General features: G+C 45.4%; 1 protein-coding gene across 2 annotated transcripts in view; it reads right to left on the reverse strand.

Moving 5' to 3' along the window:
* LOC310795985 (thrombospondin-2-like) overlaps positions 1-14,852 on the reverse strand; it is a gene marked incomplete at both ends in the record, with an annotated part of 40,486 nt that overhangs the window by 20,302 nt on the left and 5,332 nt on the right. For both annotated transcript variants that reach the window (XM_083658128.1, XM_083658127.1), the window contains 5 exons: positions 1,640-1,816; positions 4,317-4,487; positions 4,970-5,063; positions 5,152-5,292; positions 10,005-10,204. In XM_083658128.1, the coding sequence (XP_083514254.1) occupies positions 1,640-1,816; positions 4,317-4,487; positions 4,970-5,063; positions 5,152-5,292; positions 10,005-10,204 (783 nt within the window). The remainder of the gene's footprint in view (positions 1-1,639; positions 1,817-4,316; positions 4,488-4,969; positions 5,064-5,151; positions 5,293-10,004; positions 10,205-14,852) is intronic.

Genomic DNA, 14,852 nt, shown 5'->3' on the forward strand with positions numbered 1-14,852 from the left:
TGGAACTTAATACTACAAGAGAGTCAGAAGCCTGGAACGTAATACTACAAGAGAGTCAGAAGCCTGGAACTTAATACTACAGTACAAGAGAGTCAGAAGCCTGGAACCTACAAGAGAGTAGGAAGCCTGGAACTTAATACTACAGTACAAGAGAGCCTGGAACCTACAAGAGAGTAGGAAGCCTGGAACTTAATACTACAGTACAAGAGAGTCAGAAGCCTGGAACCTACAAGAGAGTCAGAAGCCTGGAACTTAATACTACAAGAGAGTCAGAAGCCTGGAACTTAATACTACAAGAGAGTCAGAAGCCTGGAACTTAATACTACAAGAGAGTCAGAAGCCTGGAACTTAATACTACAGTACAAGAGAGTCAGAAGCCTGGAACTTAATACTACAACAGAGTCAGAAGCCTGGAACTTAATACTACAAGAGAGTCAGAAGAAGCCTTGAACCTACAAGAGAGTCAGAAGCCTGGTACTTAATACTACAAGAGAGTCAGAAGCCTGGAACTTAATACTACAAGAGAGTCAGAAGCCTTGAACCTACAAGAGAGTCAGAAGCCTGGAACCTAATACTACAAGAGAGTCAGAAGCCTTGAACCTACAAGAGAGTCAGAAGCCTGGAACCTACAAGAGAGTCAGAAGCCTGGAACCTAATACTACAAGAGAGTCAGAAGCCTTGAACCTACAAGAGAGTCAGAAGCCTGGAACCTACAAGAGAGTCAGAAGTCTGGAACCTACAAGAGAGTCAGAAGCCTGGAACTTAATACTACAAGAGAGTCAGAAGCCTTGAACCTACAAGAGAGTCAGAAGCCTGGAACCTACAAGAGAGTCAGAAGCCTGGAACTTAATACTACAAGAGAGTCAGAAGCCTGGAACTTAATACTACAAGAGAGTCAGAAGCCTTGAACCTACAAGAGAGTCAGAAGCCTGGAACCTAATACTACAAGAGAGTCAGAAGCCTGGAACTTAATACTACAAGAGAGTCAGAAGCCTTGAACCTACAAGAGAGTCAGAAGCCTGGAACCTAATACTACAAGAGAGTCAGAAGCCTTGAACCTACAAGAGAGTCAGAAGCCTGGAACCTACAAGAGAGTCAGAAGTCTGGAACCTACAAGAGAGTCAGAAGCCTGGAACTTAATACTACAAGAGAGTCAGAAGCCTTGAACCTACAAGAGAGTCAGAAGCCTGGAACCTACAAGAGAGTCAGAAGCCTGGAACTTAATACTACAAGAGAGTCAGAAGCCTGGAACTTAATACTACAAGAGAGTCAGAAGCCTTGAACCTACAAGAGAGTCAGAAGCCTGGAACCTAATACTACAAGAGAGTCAGAAGCCTGGAACCTAATACTACAAGAGAGTCAGAAGCCTGGAACTTAATACTACAAGAGAGTCAGAAGCCTTGAACCTAAAAGAGAGTCAGAAGCCTGGGACCTAATACTACAAGGGAAAACATACTGAGCTGATTTGGGTCAACATTTCCTGCGAGCCAGACAAGCAGGCCAGTGTAAAACACATGGGGAATGTTGCCTCAGGTGAGCCGTGAGGCACCAGGAAATCTGATTGTTCAAGAAGACGGACACTGCTGTAATGGGTTTTTCTTCTGAGTGTCCCCTCCGGGCTGCCGTACAGTATACTCACTGGGACAGGGTTTGGCGTCGCAGCGCTGCGTCTCTCTGCCGCTACCGTCGCAGTCTTTGCCCCCTAGCTGCGGCACGGGGGCGTTGCAGTGGCGTATCCTGGTGATCTGGCCCTCTCCACAGGTCACCGAGCACGACGACCACGGGGACCACAAGCTCCAGCGTCCGTCCTGCCGAACTGAGCATACGATACGATAGTACTTTACTGTCAGAAAAGTCTGAACTTTTTCTTGCATCTCAGCTGCTCCATTTATAACATCACAAAAAAGACAAACATTAAAAACAGGACGCAAAGATACATACATTCAACATGACATTACAATCACAGAGTATTTTTATGGCCTTGCTTTTAATTAATTTACCCTTATTTAAGAATTATTTTATATTGTTGTGTTGTCTTTATTTATTTATTTTTATTTGATTTATTTTTCTTCTTATCGCTCTTACTGAACTATGATCCCAGTTGTTTCGTTGCAGTACTTTTTCTATTATCTTACTATTTCTTATTGTTTTAATCATTTCTTCTGTAAAGCATTTTGAGCTGCATTTTATGTTATGAAAGGTGGTACTGTATATCAATCAAGTTTATTATTATTATTATTATTATTATTGTTATTATTATCATTATTATTATTAAGACAACATTAAATGCCTTAATGTGCATTTGGATGGGATTAAGCTACTTTTAGGATTGATTGGTGCACAAAAGAGTGCTTCAATCTAACCTTATTAAAACGGTGTGACCCATATCTCCGGTTTGAATGTAGCAGGTTTTATTCACTGTACAGAATGTGGTTGACCTACTATCTTTGAGCAGATTTGTATTTGGTGGAGCACTTTTGACTTTAAAGTAGCAGACAAACACCTGTACCAGGTAGTGTTGCAATACTGTAGATTAGAACGTCAGCCGGAGATCACCAAAACACAGCTGTCACGTATTCTCCTCTAGAATTGCATTCAAACAAAAGGCATGTAATGTTCTGCAACTGTACCACCACGTTCTCTCTGAGTCAACACTGTGATATTGGAAGAGGAATGGTTCCATTTTCAAAGATGTTCTACGATGCTACGAGTATTGATGTCATCATGGGGTAAACCATCCCCCAGTGGTTCAACTGTTTCTGCCCACAGCCTAACACACGTGACGTTAAGCCAACAATTCATCAAACACCAATTAATTAATCTCAGCATTGAGTAGAAATCTAGAAGAAGAAAAAAACACCACCTCGAATAAATCTAATCATCAAATAGTGAGTCATTGCACAGTGGAACACCCTTTCAGCCAATGATTTATTGCTAATTAACTTGGACTGGGTCCGCCCTGCTCAACCCAACCATACAGTCCAACCCGCCTCCAATCCAGCCTCTCTCAGATGGATCATTTTCAGCAGATTTACGAGGGAGAGAACTCATTCTGAGGCACTTTAAGACAGAATGTTTCATTGAAGTCCACCCCCACACAACTGTTTCAACATTCCCCTCCATCCCATAGTCAGCCTAACAGTACTTACTTACGTAACAGCCTTATATCCAGAGATGGTTAAAGTACACACATTCTTTACCTAAGTAGTACACTTACTTGTGTAAAAAAAAAGACTGGTAAAAGTAGAAGTACTGATTCAACTTGTCTACATGTACACGTAAAAAAAAAAGTAATGGCTGCTTACCTTACATTTGTGTTAAAGCAGCTACGAGCAAGATTTTCGATTATTATTAAACAGTATAATTACAATATTGATGCATCACATCTTACCTATAATAGTAGCTGAGACCAAAGCCGTGTGAATCGGAGATTGCTCTGTTGATGATTATAGAGTCTGTGTCTGTCTAACCTCACGTCACCAGGGGGCTCTCTCTCTCTATCTGTCTACCGGCGGGCCGGATAAACCCGGAAGTGAAACGAAACGGTTCACGGCAGCTCCCTGCCTTCCGCCGTTTCGCTCTGCCTAGCAACAGACCATAAACAAGGAACACGCCATGCAGGGGCTCGCTACTCTCGCGAACATCTCTCGTTATATTCTAACAGGTTTTTTGGAAGTTATTTTGTGGTTATGGCCGAAGTGGCTGCTGCAAACCGTTTCATTTCACTTCCTGATCTGCCCTGGCCACAGACAGACTAACACTGGCCGATTCACTCGGGGTTCAAGCGAGACTACTCTGCGTTGGTCTCGTCTACTATTAGAGGTAAGATGTGATGCGTTGATATTAAATTTGGACTGTTTAATAACAATCGAAAATCTTGCTCGTAGCTGCTTTAAAACGTAGTAGTGAGTAAAAGTAAAAAGTTGGCAGAAAAAAAAAATACTAGTAGTAAAGTACAGATACCTGAAAATTCTACTTAAGTACAAATACTTCTCTTCATCTCTGCTTATATCACCATCATTATGCAGCTGTGGTAATGACATATACAGTACATGCTCTTTGATATTGATGGATCACAGTGGTGACAGTCTGGATGTGTGTTATTGATGTATCACAGTGGTGACAGTCTGGGTGTGTGTTATTGATGTATCACAGTGGTGACAGTCTGGGTGTGTTATTGATGTATCACAGTGGTGACAGTCTGGGTGTGTGTTATTGATGTATCACAGTGGTGACAGTCTGGGTGTGTGTTATTGATGTATCACAGTGGTGACAGTCTGGGTGTGTGTTATCTATTGAAATTAAGAGTGGCTCACCCCGGCTGTCACATTTTCCCAGGCTGCACTTGCGTGTCTGGATGGAGGGTCCGGTGCAGGGGTTACTGGTGACGTCACATGACCTGCCCCTCTGCTGCGTACCTGTCCCGCAGGTGACGGTGCACTCGGTCCACTCGGACCACGGGGACCAGCCATCCTCACTGTCTTTAGCTGGGGGGGGGGGGGGGGGGGACACACAGGACATGTGGTGGCTTATTGTGCATTCGAAACACCCTACATATGCCCTCATTGTTCAAATACAAAGACACTGGAACGACCGCACAGCGCACGGTGGGTATATGCCTCTTTTATTTCAGACTGTTTTTCATGACATCATCTTAGAAGCTCACAGTAGCCATTTTGGCTGTGGTTAATTTCCACCAATAAATACGTGGTTGCCTCACAAAGGCAGGCTACAACAGTGCTTTATTATTAAAACTTAATATGCATGGAATATTGTTTTTTTTCTGCATAATGCACCAATAAATTTAAAACATCATCCGTGCAGCATGAAACTGAGGTGTGTGTGTGTGTGTGTGTGTGTGTGTGTGTGCGCGTGTGTGTGTGTGTGTGTGTGTGTGTGTGTGTGTGTGTGTGTGTGTGTGTGTGCGTGCGCGCACATGTGTTCATCGGCTCGTCTTTTAAATACTTACGTAAGCACACGGGGCAACACTCTCCGTCGATAAAGGAGGGGCTGGCACAGGCCACTGGGGGGCAGGTAATTTGGTGACACACAATCTTGGACTCCTGCCATCATCAATAAAGAGCAACTGTATCAGTGTCACAAATATCTGAACGGATTCTTTACCATAATGTCCATATTGCTTGGCGTTACCTGGCAGGTACATTTGGTGCAGCTGTCTACAACCCAGTCTTCCTTATCCTCAAACAGACGGCCATCTTGCCAGCACATGTTCTTCTCCTTAGTGTTCTTCATCCTCCCAAGGGCCTCCTTCATGGCCGTGTTCTCCTCTGTCTGGAGATACGGCAACAGAGAGATGTGCCGTCAAAAAGGAAATCGGTCAAAAAGTAGGAAGACCTAAAGACTTATGATCAAGGTAGAGACGGTGCATTCCATCAGGAAGGAGCGCTGCAGCTGCCAACACTCTGGATCCTTTGGGGAAGGCACACGTGAGGCTATTGCTTATCACTGAAAATGGCAAAAACTGAACTCCTAGACGGTTTCAACTCGACGACATAAACAGTCTAAATTGCCCCCAGCTTACTTCCTGTTGCAGTGTTTGTTACCACAATAACTGACAGGACATCAGCAAGGTTGCAAACTGTTCCCTAGCAAAATAATTGGTAATGCTTTAGAATACAGCCCCCAAGTTACAGGGTAAGTACAGGGTAACAACATCTGAACTTACAGGGTAAATACAGGGTAACAAAATCTGAACTTACAGGGTAAGTACAGGGTAACAAAATCTGAAGTTACAGGGTAAGTACAGGGTAACAAAATCTGAAGTTACAGGGTAAGTACAGGGTAACAACATCTGAAGTTACAGGGTAAGTACAGGGTAACAACATCTGAACTTACAGGGTAAGTAGAGCAGGGCAACTGACAAAATCTGTACTTACAAAATCTGAATTGATGGAATAAGGGGGTAATAAAGGGGGACTTATAAAGAATGTATATCATACCTATTCTTGTAACTACCGGGTACCTATACTGTTGTTTCAGGGTACGTATGACCTATGAGAAATAATAATTTCAATTTCATTTCAATTTCGGACAACTTATACTGTAGTTATTCCATAACTATCGGGTATGTACAGGGTAACTACAGGGGAGTGGGTTGTATTCTAAAGCAATGTTAATTCCCTCATAGTTTTTGTATGGGGATTTACCTGAAATAACGTCTGTGGTTAACAAAGGTTTATGAAACACCAAAGTTCGTGTTCAGCAAGACAATCCTCACAAATTAGGACCACTTTATGACTTTTGAAGCGTAAATGCGTTTTTCAGAAAATGCTTCAAAAGTCATAAAAGTTATTATAGTCATAAAAGTTAACCTCATTTGTGAAGGTTATCTTGCTGAACACAAAGTTTACAGTTTCAAATTTTTTTGTTAACCACAGACCTTATTTCAGACCTTTAACCAAAACAAACAGAAATCGCTTTGACTTTGAGACCAGGGGACCAGGAAGGGCATGACTTCTGGGTTGGCCTACGAAAATACGTTTGTGGTGGGTGTGTGTGTGTGTGTGTGTGTGTGTGTGTGTGTGTGTGTGTGTGTGTGTGTGCGCGCGTGCGTGTGTGTGCGCGCGTGTGTGTGTGCGCGCGCATGTGTGCTTTTGTGTGTGTGTGTGTGTGTGTGCGCATGCGTCTTTCAGTTGGAGGAGGCAGGCAGCGGTAGAATCTGAGACACCACTTGATCTGGAAGAGCCTTGGGGACCCTTCTCATCCCAGGCGCTTTTTCCCAAGGTTCCTGCCCAGACTGTCTTACAGCTGGGAGGCTCCCAGAGGAAGGTTCCTGCCCAGACTGTCTTACAGCTGGGAGGCTCTCAGAGGAAGGTTCCTGCCCAGACTGTCTTACAGCTGGGAGGCTCCCAGAGGAAGGTTCCTGCCCAGACTGTCTTACAGCTGGGAGGCTCTCAGAGGAAGGTTCCTGCCCAGACTGTCTTACAGCTGGGAGGCTCCCAGAGGAAGGTTCCTGCCCAGACTGTCTTACAGCTGGGAGGCTCCCAGAGGAAGGTTCCTGCCCAGACTGTCTTACAGCTGGGAGGCTCCCAGAGGAAGGTTCCTGCCCAGACTGTCTTACAGCTGGGAGGCTCCCAGAGGAAGGTTCCTGCCCAGACTGTCTTACAGCTGGGAGGCTCCCAGAGGAAGGTTCCTGCCCAGACTAACTTACTGCTGGGAGGCTCTCAGAGGAAGGTTCTTGCCCAGACTGTCTTACAGCTGGGAGGCTCCCAGAGGAAGGTTCCTGCCCAGACTGTCTTACAGCTGGGAGGCTCCCAGAGGAAGGTTCCTGCCCAGACTGTCTTACAGCTGGGAGGCTCCCAGAGGAAGGTTCCTGCCCAGACTGTCTTACAGCTGGGAGGCTCCCAGAGGAAGGTTCCTGCCCAGACTGTCTTACAGCTGGGAGGCTCCCAGAGGAAGGTTCCTGCCCAGACTAACTTACTGCTGGGAGGCTCTCAGAGGAAGGTTCTTGCCCAGACTGTCTTACAGCTGGGAGGCTCCCAGAGGAAGGTTCCTGCCCAGACTGTCTTACAGCTGGGAGGCTCCCAGAGGAAGGTTCCTGCCCAGACTAACTTACTGCTGGGAGGCTCTCAGAGGAAGGTTCTTGCCCAGTCTGTCTTACTACTGGGCGGCTCCCAGAGGAAGGTTCTTGCCCAGTCTGTCTTACTACTGGGAGGCTCGCAGAGGAAGGTTCTTGCCCAGACTGTCTTACAGCTGGGAGACTCCCAGAGGAAGATTCTTGCCCAGACTGTCTTACTGCTGGGAGGCTCCCAGAGGAAGGTTCCTGCCCAGACTGTCTTACAGCTGGGAGGCTCCCAGAGGAAGGTTCCTGCCCAGACTGTCTTACAGCTGGGAGGCTCCCAGAGGAAGGTTCCTGCCCAGACTGTCTTACTACTGGGAGGCTCTCAGAGGAAGGTTCCTGCCCAGACTGTCTTACTACTGGGAGGCTCTCAGAGGAAGGTTCCTGCCCAGACTGTCTTACTGCTAGGAGGATCCCAGAGGAAGCATGGCTGTTTAAACACAGCCAGACAGAATACTGGAACCGATCGCAGCCAGGGGAGCACTTCCTACCTTCACATGTAGCATGTCATAAAAGCTGTCTGCCTCACGCTGCCACAGATCCAGCATGAGTTAAACGGGTTCAGACATCGCCTGTATAAACGGCTACTGACTGTTTGCTTTGAAACCAATGTAGGTTACCTGGTAACCCCATTCAGGCTTCTTAGCCACTGCTGCTGCACTGAGGATTCTACATGTATCATATTTCTCAAGAACGCAAACCAGTATATTTTTCTAGTATATTTTACTTCTTCAAAGATATTCATTTGAATTGCACTGTAACACACAAATAGTAGCTTGTCTAAAGCAAACACAAGTAACATTACCTTACCCTGACTGCTGTAACCTGTGCCAGATCACGGCAGTCAGGGTCAAGGCTGAGGGATGCCAGTAGGTTAGGTTGTAAAGAGCATCAGTGGTTCTCAAACTGTGGTCTGGGGAACCCCAGGGGCCCTTGAGTGGGTTCCAGGTGGTCCCCAGCAAAAGGGGAATCATTTATTTTCGCTCTAATTCAACCCTTGTGTCAATTTAGGGGTCGTTGACGTGAAAAGTTTGCCTTGTTGTGTTCTTTCTTTTATATACGTTGTTAGGGTCAAGGGTCAAGGGTCAAGGTGGAGGGCTGCTGGTACAGTAGGTTAGGCTGTAGAAGAGTTAGATTGTTTGCCTTGGGTTAGGGTTAACCCTTCTTTCTTTCTTTCTTCTCCCTCTCCTGACATGCTTGTTTTATATAAGTGGTTTATTGATTGTCTTTAATTAGATCTAGCAATTTTCTGTGAGACTTGCCTGGCAGTAGGTAAGCGCGCTTGTTCTTTTCTTTTAGTCCTTCTTGTGGTTTCTCCTTGTTTTCATCTCGCCATGGTTTTATGCTTCTATGATTTTATGATTTTATGTTTTTTATGGTTATATGCTTTTATTTATCTTATTATTTTATCATCTTATTTTCACATGATAGTGCAATAAGGGTCAGTGTAATATGGACGGTGCAATTTTTCTTGCCTAAACAGGCACCGCCTGTTCAACCCGGGTTCTGTGCAATGTCTTGTTCAAATGCTACTGTTGTCTTGCTGTCATGTTGTTGTTGCTTTTTCTTTCTTTTGTTGGTATATGTAACTGCCGATTGACATGCTGTAATGCACTTTGTAGCCCAAGACAAATTTCCCCTCGGGGACAATAAAGTTTATTTGATCTGATATCTGATCTGAATTAGGGCTATAGAAATAAACTTGACTTAATTCATGTATGAGAGAATCAGAGAAAGAGGTTAAAGGTCCCAATTCGTGCAGCTGTAACCTCTTAAAAACGTGTGTCTCTGGTCCATAAAACATGATTCAGGATTAATTTGTCGAAAATATAGCAACCCCGTTTGTCGTGACGGAATTGTCCCTTCCTCGTCCCAAGAACGGTCTGTTTCTATAATATATTCAGAACTAATAGTTCCCATTGGCCGCTGAGGGAGAGCCTGCCCCAGGCTCCCAGCGGCCAATCAGATTAGCGTCTGTGGACCAGCACGCTAGGTTGTGTCTACAACTAACGCTATCGTTAACTTAACGTTGCTACGCTAAAGAGGACATCTCAAAATGCCTAGACTTACCGAATGCACCTCCGCAGTTGCTGGATCACGTACAGTTGGCGTCGCTCCAGCTAGAAGTGTTAATTTAGTGGCTATAGACAAAATGGTGCAGGTAGCTTGTGTGAGAGAGACCCGCGCAGTATGCGTGAGGAAGCTCGTGACGTCCCAATTCCCCTCTGGGCAAACGAAGCGTTTGGGGGTGTGGCTTGGAGGAGACTGCAGGGGGAAGCTGGATAGGGACAAATCCAACTGTGGCAGTTCTGAGCTTGTGACCACTCATTACAGGGAGGGCTGACAGCAGTATATATGCATTTACAAGTAAAAACAGCTTTTGCACGGAATGGGACCTTTAAGACATTTATGACGTGCTACTTACCACTTTCTGCAGGCCATCGATAAGGTTACTGACGACGACCCGCAGGCCGTTGAGCTCCTGGAACATGGTGCCCAGCTCCTCGCAGGAGCGCTCACACATGTCCGCCATCGGCTCGTCCGTCTTCTGACCGATGAAGTTGGTGGTGATGGAGGGACTCACGTCCACGGTCTCTGTGCTCTCGCTCACCAGGTTGGCGTCGTCTGGAAAGGGCAACAAAGGAGACATTGAGGTGACTGAGCGAGCGAGCAAATGAATGAGCAAACATAGACAATGACCGTGATGGAAAACACATTTTGAGGGGTATGAGTGATTTCCTGTTTCCCTGTGTTGCTACAAGATCACAAACAATGTGGTGATTACCATGTTTATTATGTTCCCCCAAAACAGATGTTCAGTCAGCAGCATTTGAGTTGAAAAGTGTATCTGTTTGAGATGGCGACAGTAAATCTTTCCACTGGGGATGAGATAGGGGGTTGACATTAGGGAGCTCAACGTAGAAATCTGGGTGTGCCTCGACGTGAAGAGAAAACCACACCATTGTCATAAATCTCTATAACCTTTGAGATGAGGGGACATGTCTAATATGTACTTAACAGGCTAGGGTGAGCAAACCGATGGATTTACAAGGTCCCAGTGAAGCTGATTCATGGCCTTGTTCTTTCAGCAGATCATACTCTGGTTCTCTGGTGGTGGAGCATGAGATGTTTGTGGTATACACACAGCAGGCTGGCAGACTCCAGCAAGCTGCATCTGCTTCTCACCACTGGACTCAAGAAGGTTTATTGTCACGTCCGATGCCAAACACATGGGCAGGGCACTGAGGGAGCATTGTCTCCACGTCAACATAGCAGAATCCAAACGGGTTTATAAAGCCGGGTATCCAGCTGGGCTAATCCTCACAGTACTTACTACAGCATGTCTACATGTAGAATGGGATAGAGAGCCTTCAGCTACCAGGCTCCTCTTCTTAGGAACCATCTTCCAGTCTCAGTCCGGGAGGCAGTTCAGTTCAGTTCAGTTCAGTTAGTTAAGCGTTTTGTGTGCCCTCTCTCCTGCTTTGCTACCCCTGACCAGCCAATCAGAGTGATTTCTGTACCAGCTGACCAGCCAATCAGAGTGATTTCTGTACCAGCTGACCAGCCAATCAGAGTGATTTCTCTCACCAACGACCCAACGCTGATTCAACATAATCTGCTGGAAAAGCCGCCGACAAGCTGCCGTCAAAGCAGACTAGAGAGAACGGTGCGGGAAAGGTATCTCGAGATAACCCTTGTTATGATTTGGCACTATATAAATACTATTATATTATATAAACTATATATATAAACTACTATATTATATAAATACTAAATATAGCATTTTAAGCAAGGTATAATATTGTATATATTTACTCGATTTGATTCGATTTGATTGCACTTGCAACTTTGCGATTGTCTTTAGTTATCTTCCTACTTCTTATCTCTGTATATTGATGTGACCGCTACGCTGCATACAGACACTAAGACAAATTCCTCGTATGTAACTTGCATACTGTGGCAATAAAAGTGATTCTGATTCTGATTCTGAAGTGTTTTATTTGATGCAGCTGGGGGGGGGGCAGCATCACCGCTGAAGACAGGAACAGGCTGAATATGACTCTTTGGAGATGGTCACAGAGCAACGTACAAAGAAATTACGATGCACCATACTGAGATACGAGGGTCACCCTCTGCACGGGTGTTTTAAAGCCTGAGGAGCACTTTTAGTGGTCGCTTTGTACTGCCAAGGTGCAGTACTGAGCATTTTAGGAGGTCCTCCATCCCCACTGTATTCCAGGGGGGATGGAGGGGTCTAATTGATGAAATTGTACTGTACGTGATCTTTGTTTTTATACTGTACCGTTGTGTGATGGTGGCTGTATTGTATGTGTTTTAGTATTCTATTTCCTGTTTGTTTGTTTTTGGTGTAACTGCATGTTCTGTACCGATGATACTATGAATTTCCCCTCCGTGATCAATAAAGTATATCAATCAATACAATTGAATTAACTACTTACAGTATCATTCCTCATTAACTTTTAATTTCTTTTTTGATTAATTTTTGGGGCATTTTTGCCTTTATTGGATAGGACAGTGCCTGAGCCTGTGTGGTACGCGCTCTATCAGGTGAGCCAACTGTGAGGCTTTGACTCTACACACAGTTTTCCTTTACTCTCACCCTGCGGTATAGAATTGGAGAGGAAAATGTCCGTCTTATCAGGTCATCATCTCCCCCTACAAGATGTTTGAAGGACTTTTGTCAGGCTAAAACTTCCCTGAATCTTCGGTTCAGAATCTGCACATGTAGAGTAGGAAATCCAGTGGAAAAAGGAGCCTGCTGTAATGTGTCTGCCAGCTGTGCTCTGTGAACAATATGGGCAAACATCCCTCCCATAAAACAGGACAGCTAGGGCATTCCCATGTAGGACTGACTGCATGTTTAAACAGGACAGGGCATTCCCATGTAGGACTGACTGCATGTTTAAACAGGACAGGGCATTCCCATGTAGGACTGACTGCATGTTTAAACAGGACAGGGCATTCCCATGTAGGACTGACTACATGTTTAAACAGGACAGGGCATTCCCATGTAGGACTGACTACATGTTTAAACAGGACAGGGCATTCCCATGTAGGACTGACTGCATGTTTAAACAGGACAGGGCATTCCCATGTAGGACTGACTGCATGTTTAAACAGGACAGGGCATTCCCATGTAGGACTGACTGCATGTTTAAGCAGGACAGGGCATTCCCATGTAGGACTGACTGCATGTTTAAACAGGACAGGGCATTCCCATGTAGGACTGACTGCATGTTTAAACAGGACAGGGCATTCCCATGTAGGACTGACTACATGTTTAAACAGGACAGGGCATTCCCATGTAGGACTGACTGCATGTTTAAACAGGACAGGGCATTCCCATGTAGGACTGACTGCATGTTTAAACAGGACAGGGCATTCCCATGTAGGACTGACTGCATGTTTAAACAGGACAGGGCATTCCCATGTAGGACTGACTGCATGTTTAAACAGGACAGGGCATTCCCATGTAGGACTGACTGCATGTTTAAACAGGACAGGGCATTCCCATGTAGGACTGACTGCATGTTTAAACAGGACAGGGCATTCCCATGTAGGACTGACTGGACGTTTGGGTGTACATATGCTTTCCACTATATTCCCTCGTTTTAATTCTGTTTTTATGAAAAATAGATACTGTATATTCACATTTTCTCCCCAATTGTACTTGGCCAATTCCCCCTTCTGTCCCAGTCATTGCTCCACCCCCTCTGCCGATCTGGGCAGAGTTGTGGACTTGCACATGCTTCCTCTGATACATGTGCAGTCACCAGTCGCGTTTCACCTGACAGCGAGGCGTTACACCGGCAGGACGTAGCGCGTGGGAGGATCATGCTGGTCCCGCCAGTTCCCCTCCCCAGGCAGGCACTCCGACCGACCAGAGGAGGCACTGGTGCAGCGACCAGGACTCATACCCCACCGGGTTGCCACCCGCAGACACGGCCAATTGTGTCTGTAGGAACGTCTGACCAAACTGGAAGTGCTGCTGCCGGGAATTGAACCTGCGGTCTACGCAGTGATAGGCGAGTGCTTTTACCTCTACTCTACCCAGACGCCCCCATTTGACCCCATTCTTCCTCAAACCACTGACCTGCAGTTATGAACTTGCATGATTATATGATGGAGAAAAGATCTACACCACTACATTTCCATGCTGATTTGAGGACCCAGAGTCCACAGCTCATGATAGGGGGGATGTTTACAAAGGAAGGGAATGATCTTGCAGCCAAGACCAGGCACATATCTGCAACTGGTTTTGAGTTACCTATGCAAATTGGTGTAGATTAATAGGTGAGCAGGGACTCTAAATCAAGAAGTCATTCTAACGCATTGCCCAACGACATCCCACTGTAGCCAAGGCTGTGTTTTCTTTCCTCTCCAGTCTGCTGGACTCATTCAAATCTCCAGGCGGCCTCACGCAGCGTGTGCTGTGCATGTGATGCCTGCGTGCGTGTCTGCTAAAAGTATTTACACATTCTCTTCTTCTTGATCGGCATTCTCTATTTTTCAAAGCAGATGGGAGGAGGAGGAGGAGGAGGAGGGGGGGGCGGTGGAAGAGCAAAATGTAGGTTACTTTTAATGTGACTCATTAATGTCCAACATGACAGCTTTTATGAGTATGGCTTGTGTGAGTTTACGAGTGACTTTTGTGTTTTGGCATTAGAATTGCTACCAGTGCAGAACCTTGGCTGGTACCAGTATGCAGACAATTTCTCCAGGCCTTGGTGACATTGTTAGACACAGGGCTGTAAGTTCACTTTTTTTGCACATAGCACTGCTGCTGCTACAGAGGCGGATAGTTTTGTATCACAGGCCATAACATTGTAGCACGTGTATAAAAATGTATGTTACCATCTCTAAAAAGAACCACAAGTAGTGCAGCTCATCACTAAAACAGGTCTGTTACTGGTCTGTTACCATCTCTAAACACAACCACAAGTAGTGCAGCTCATCACTTAAACAGGTCTGTGACTGGTCTGTTACCAGCTCTAAACACAACCACAAGTAGTGCAGCTCATCACTTAAACAGGTCTGTTACTGGTCTGTTACCAGCTCTAAAAACAACCACAAGTAGTGCAGCTCATCACTTAAACAGGTATGTGACTGGTCTGTTACCAGCTCTAAAAACAACCACAAGTAGTGCAGCTCATCACTTAAACAGGTCTGTGACTGGTCTGTTACCATCTCTAAAAACAACCACAAGTAGTGCAGCTCATCACTTAAACAGGTCTGTGACTGGTCTGTTACC

Source organism: Poromitra crassiceps (genome assembly GCF_964638095.1).
Source record: "Poromitra crassiceps genome assembly, chromosome: 22".
Lineage (NCBI taxonomy): Eukaryota > Metazoa > Chordata > Actinopteri > Beryciformes > Melamphaidae > Poromitra > Poromitra crassiceps.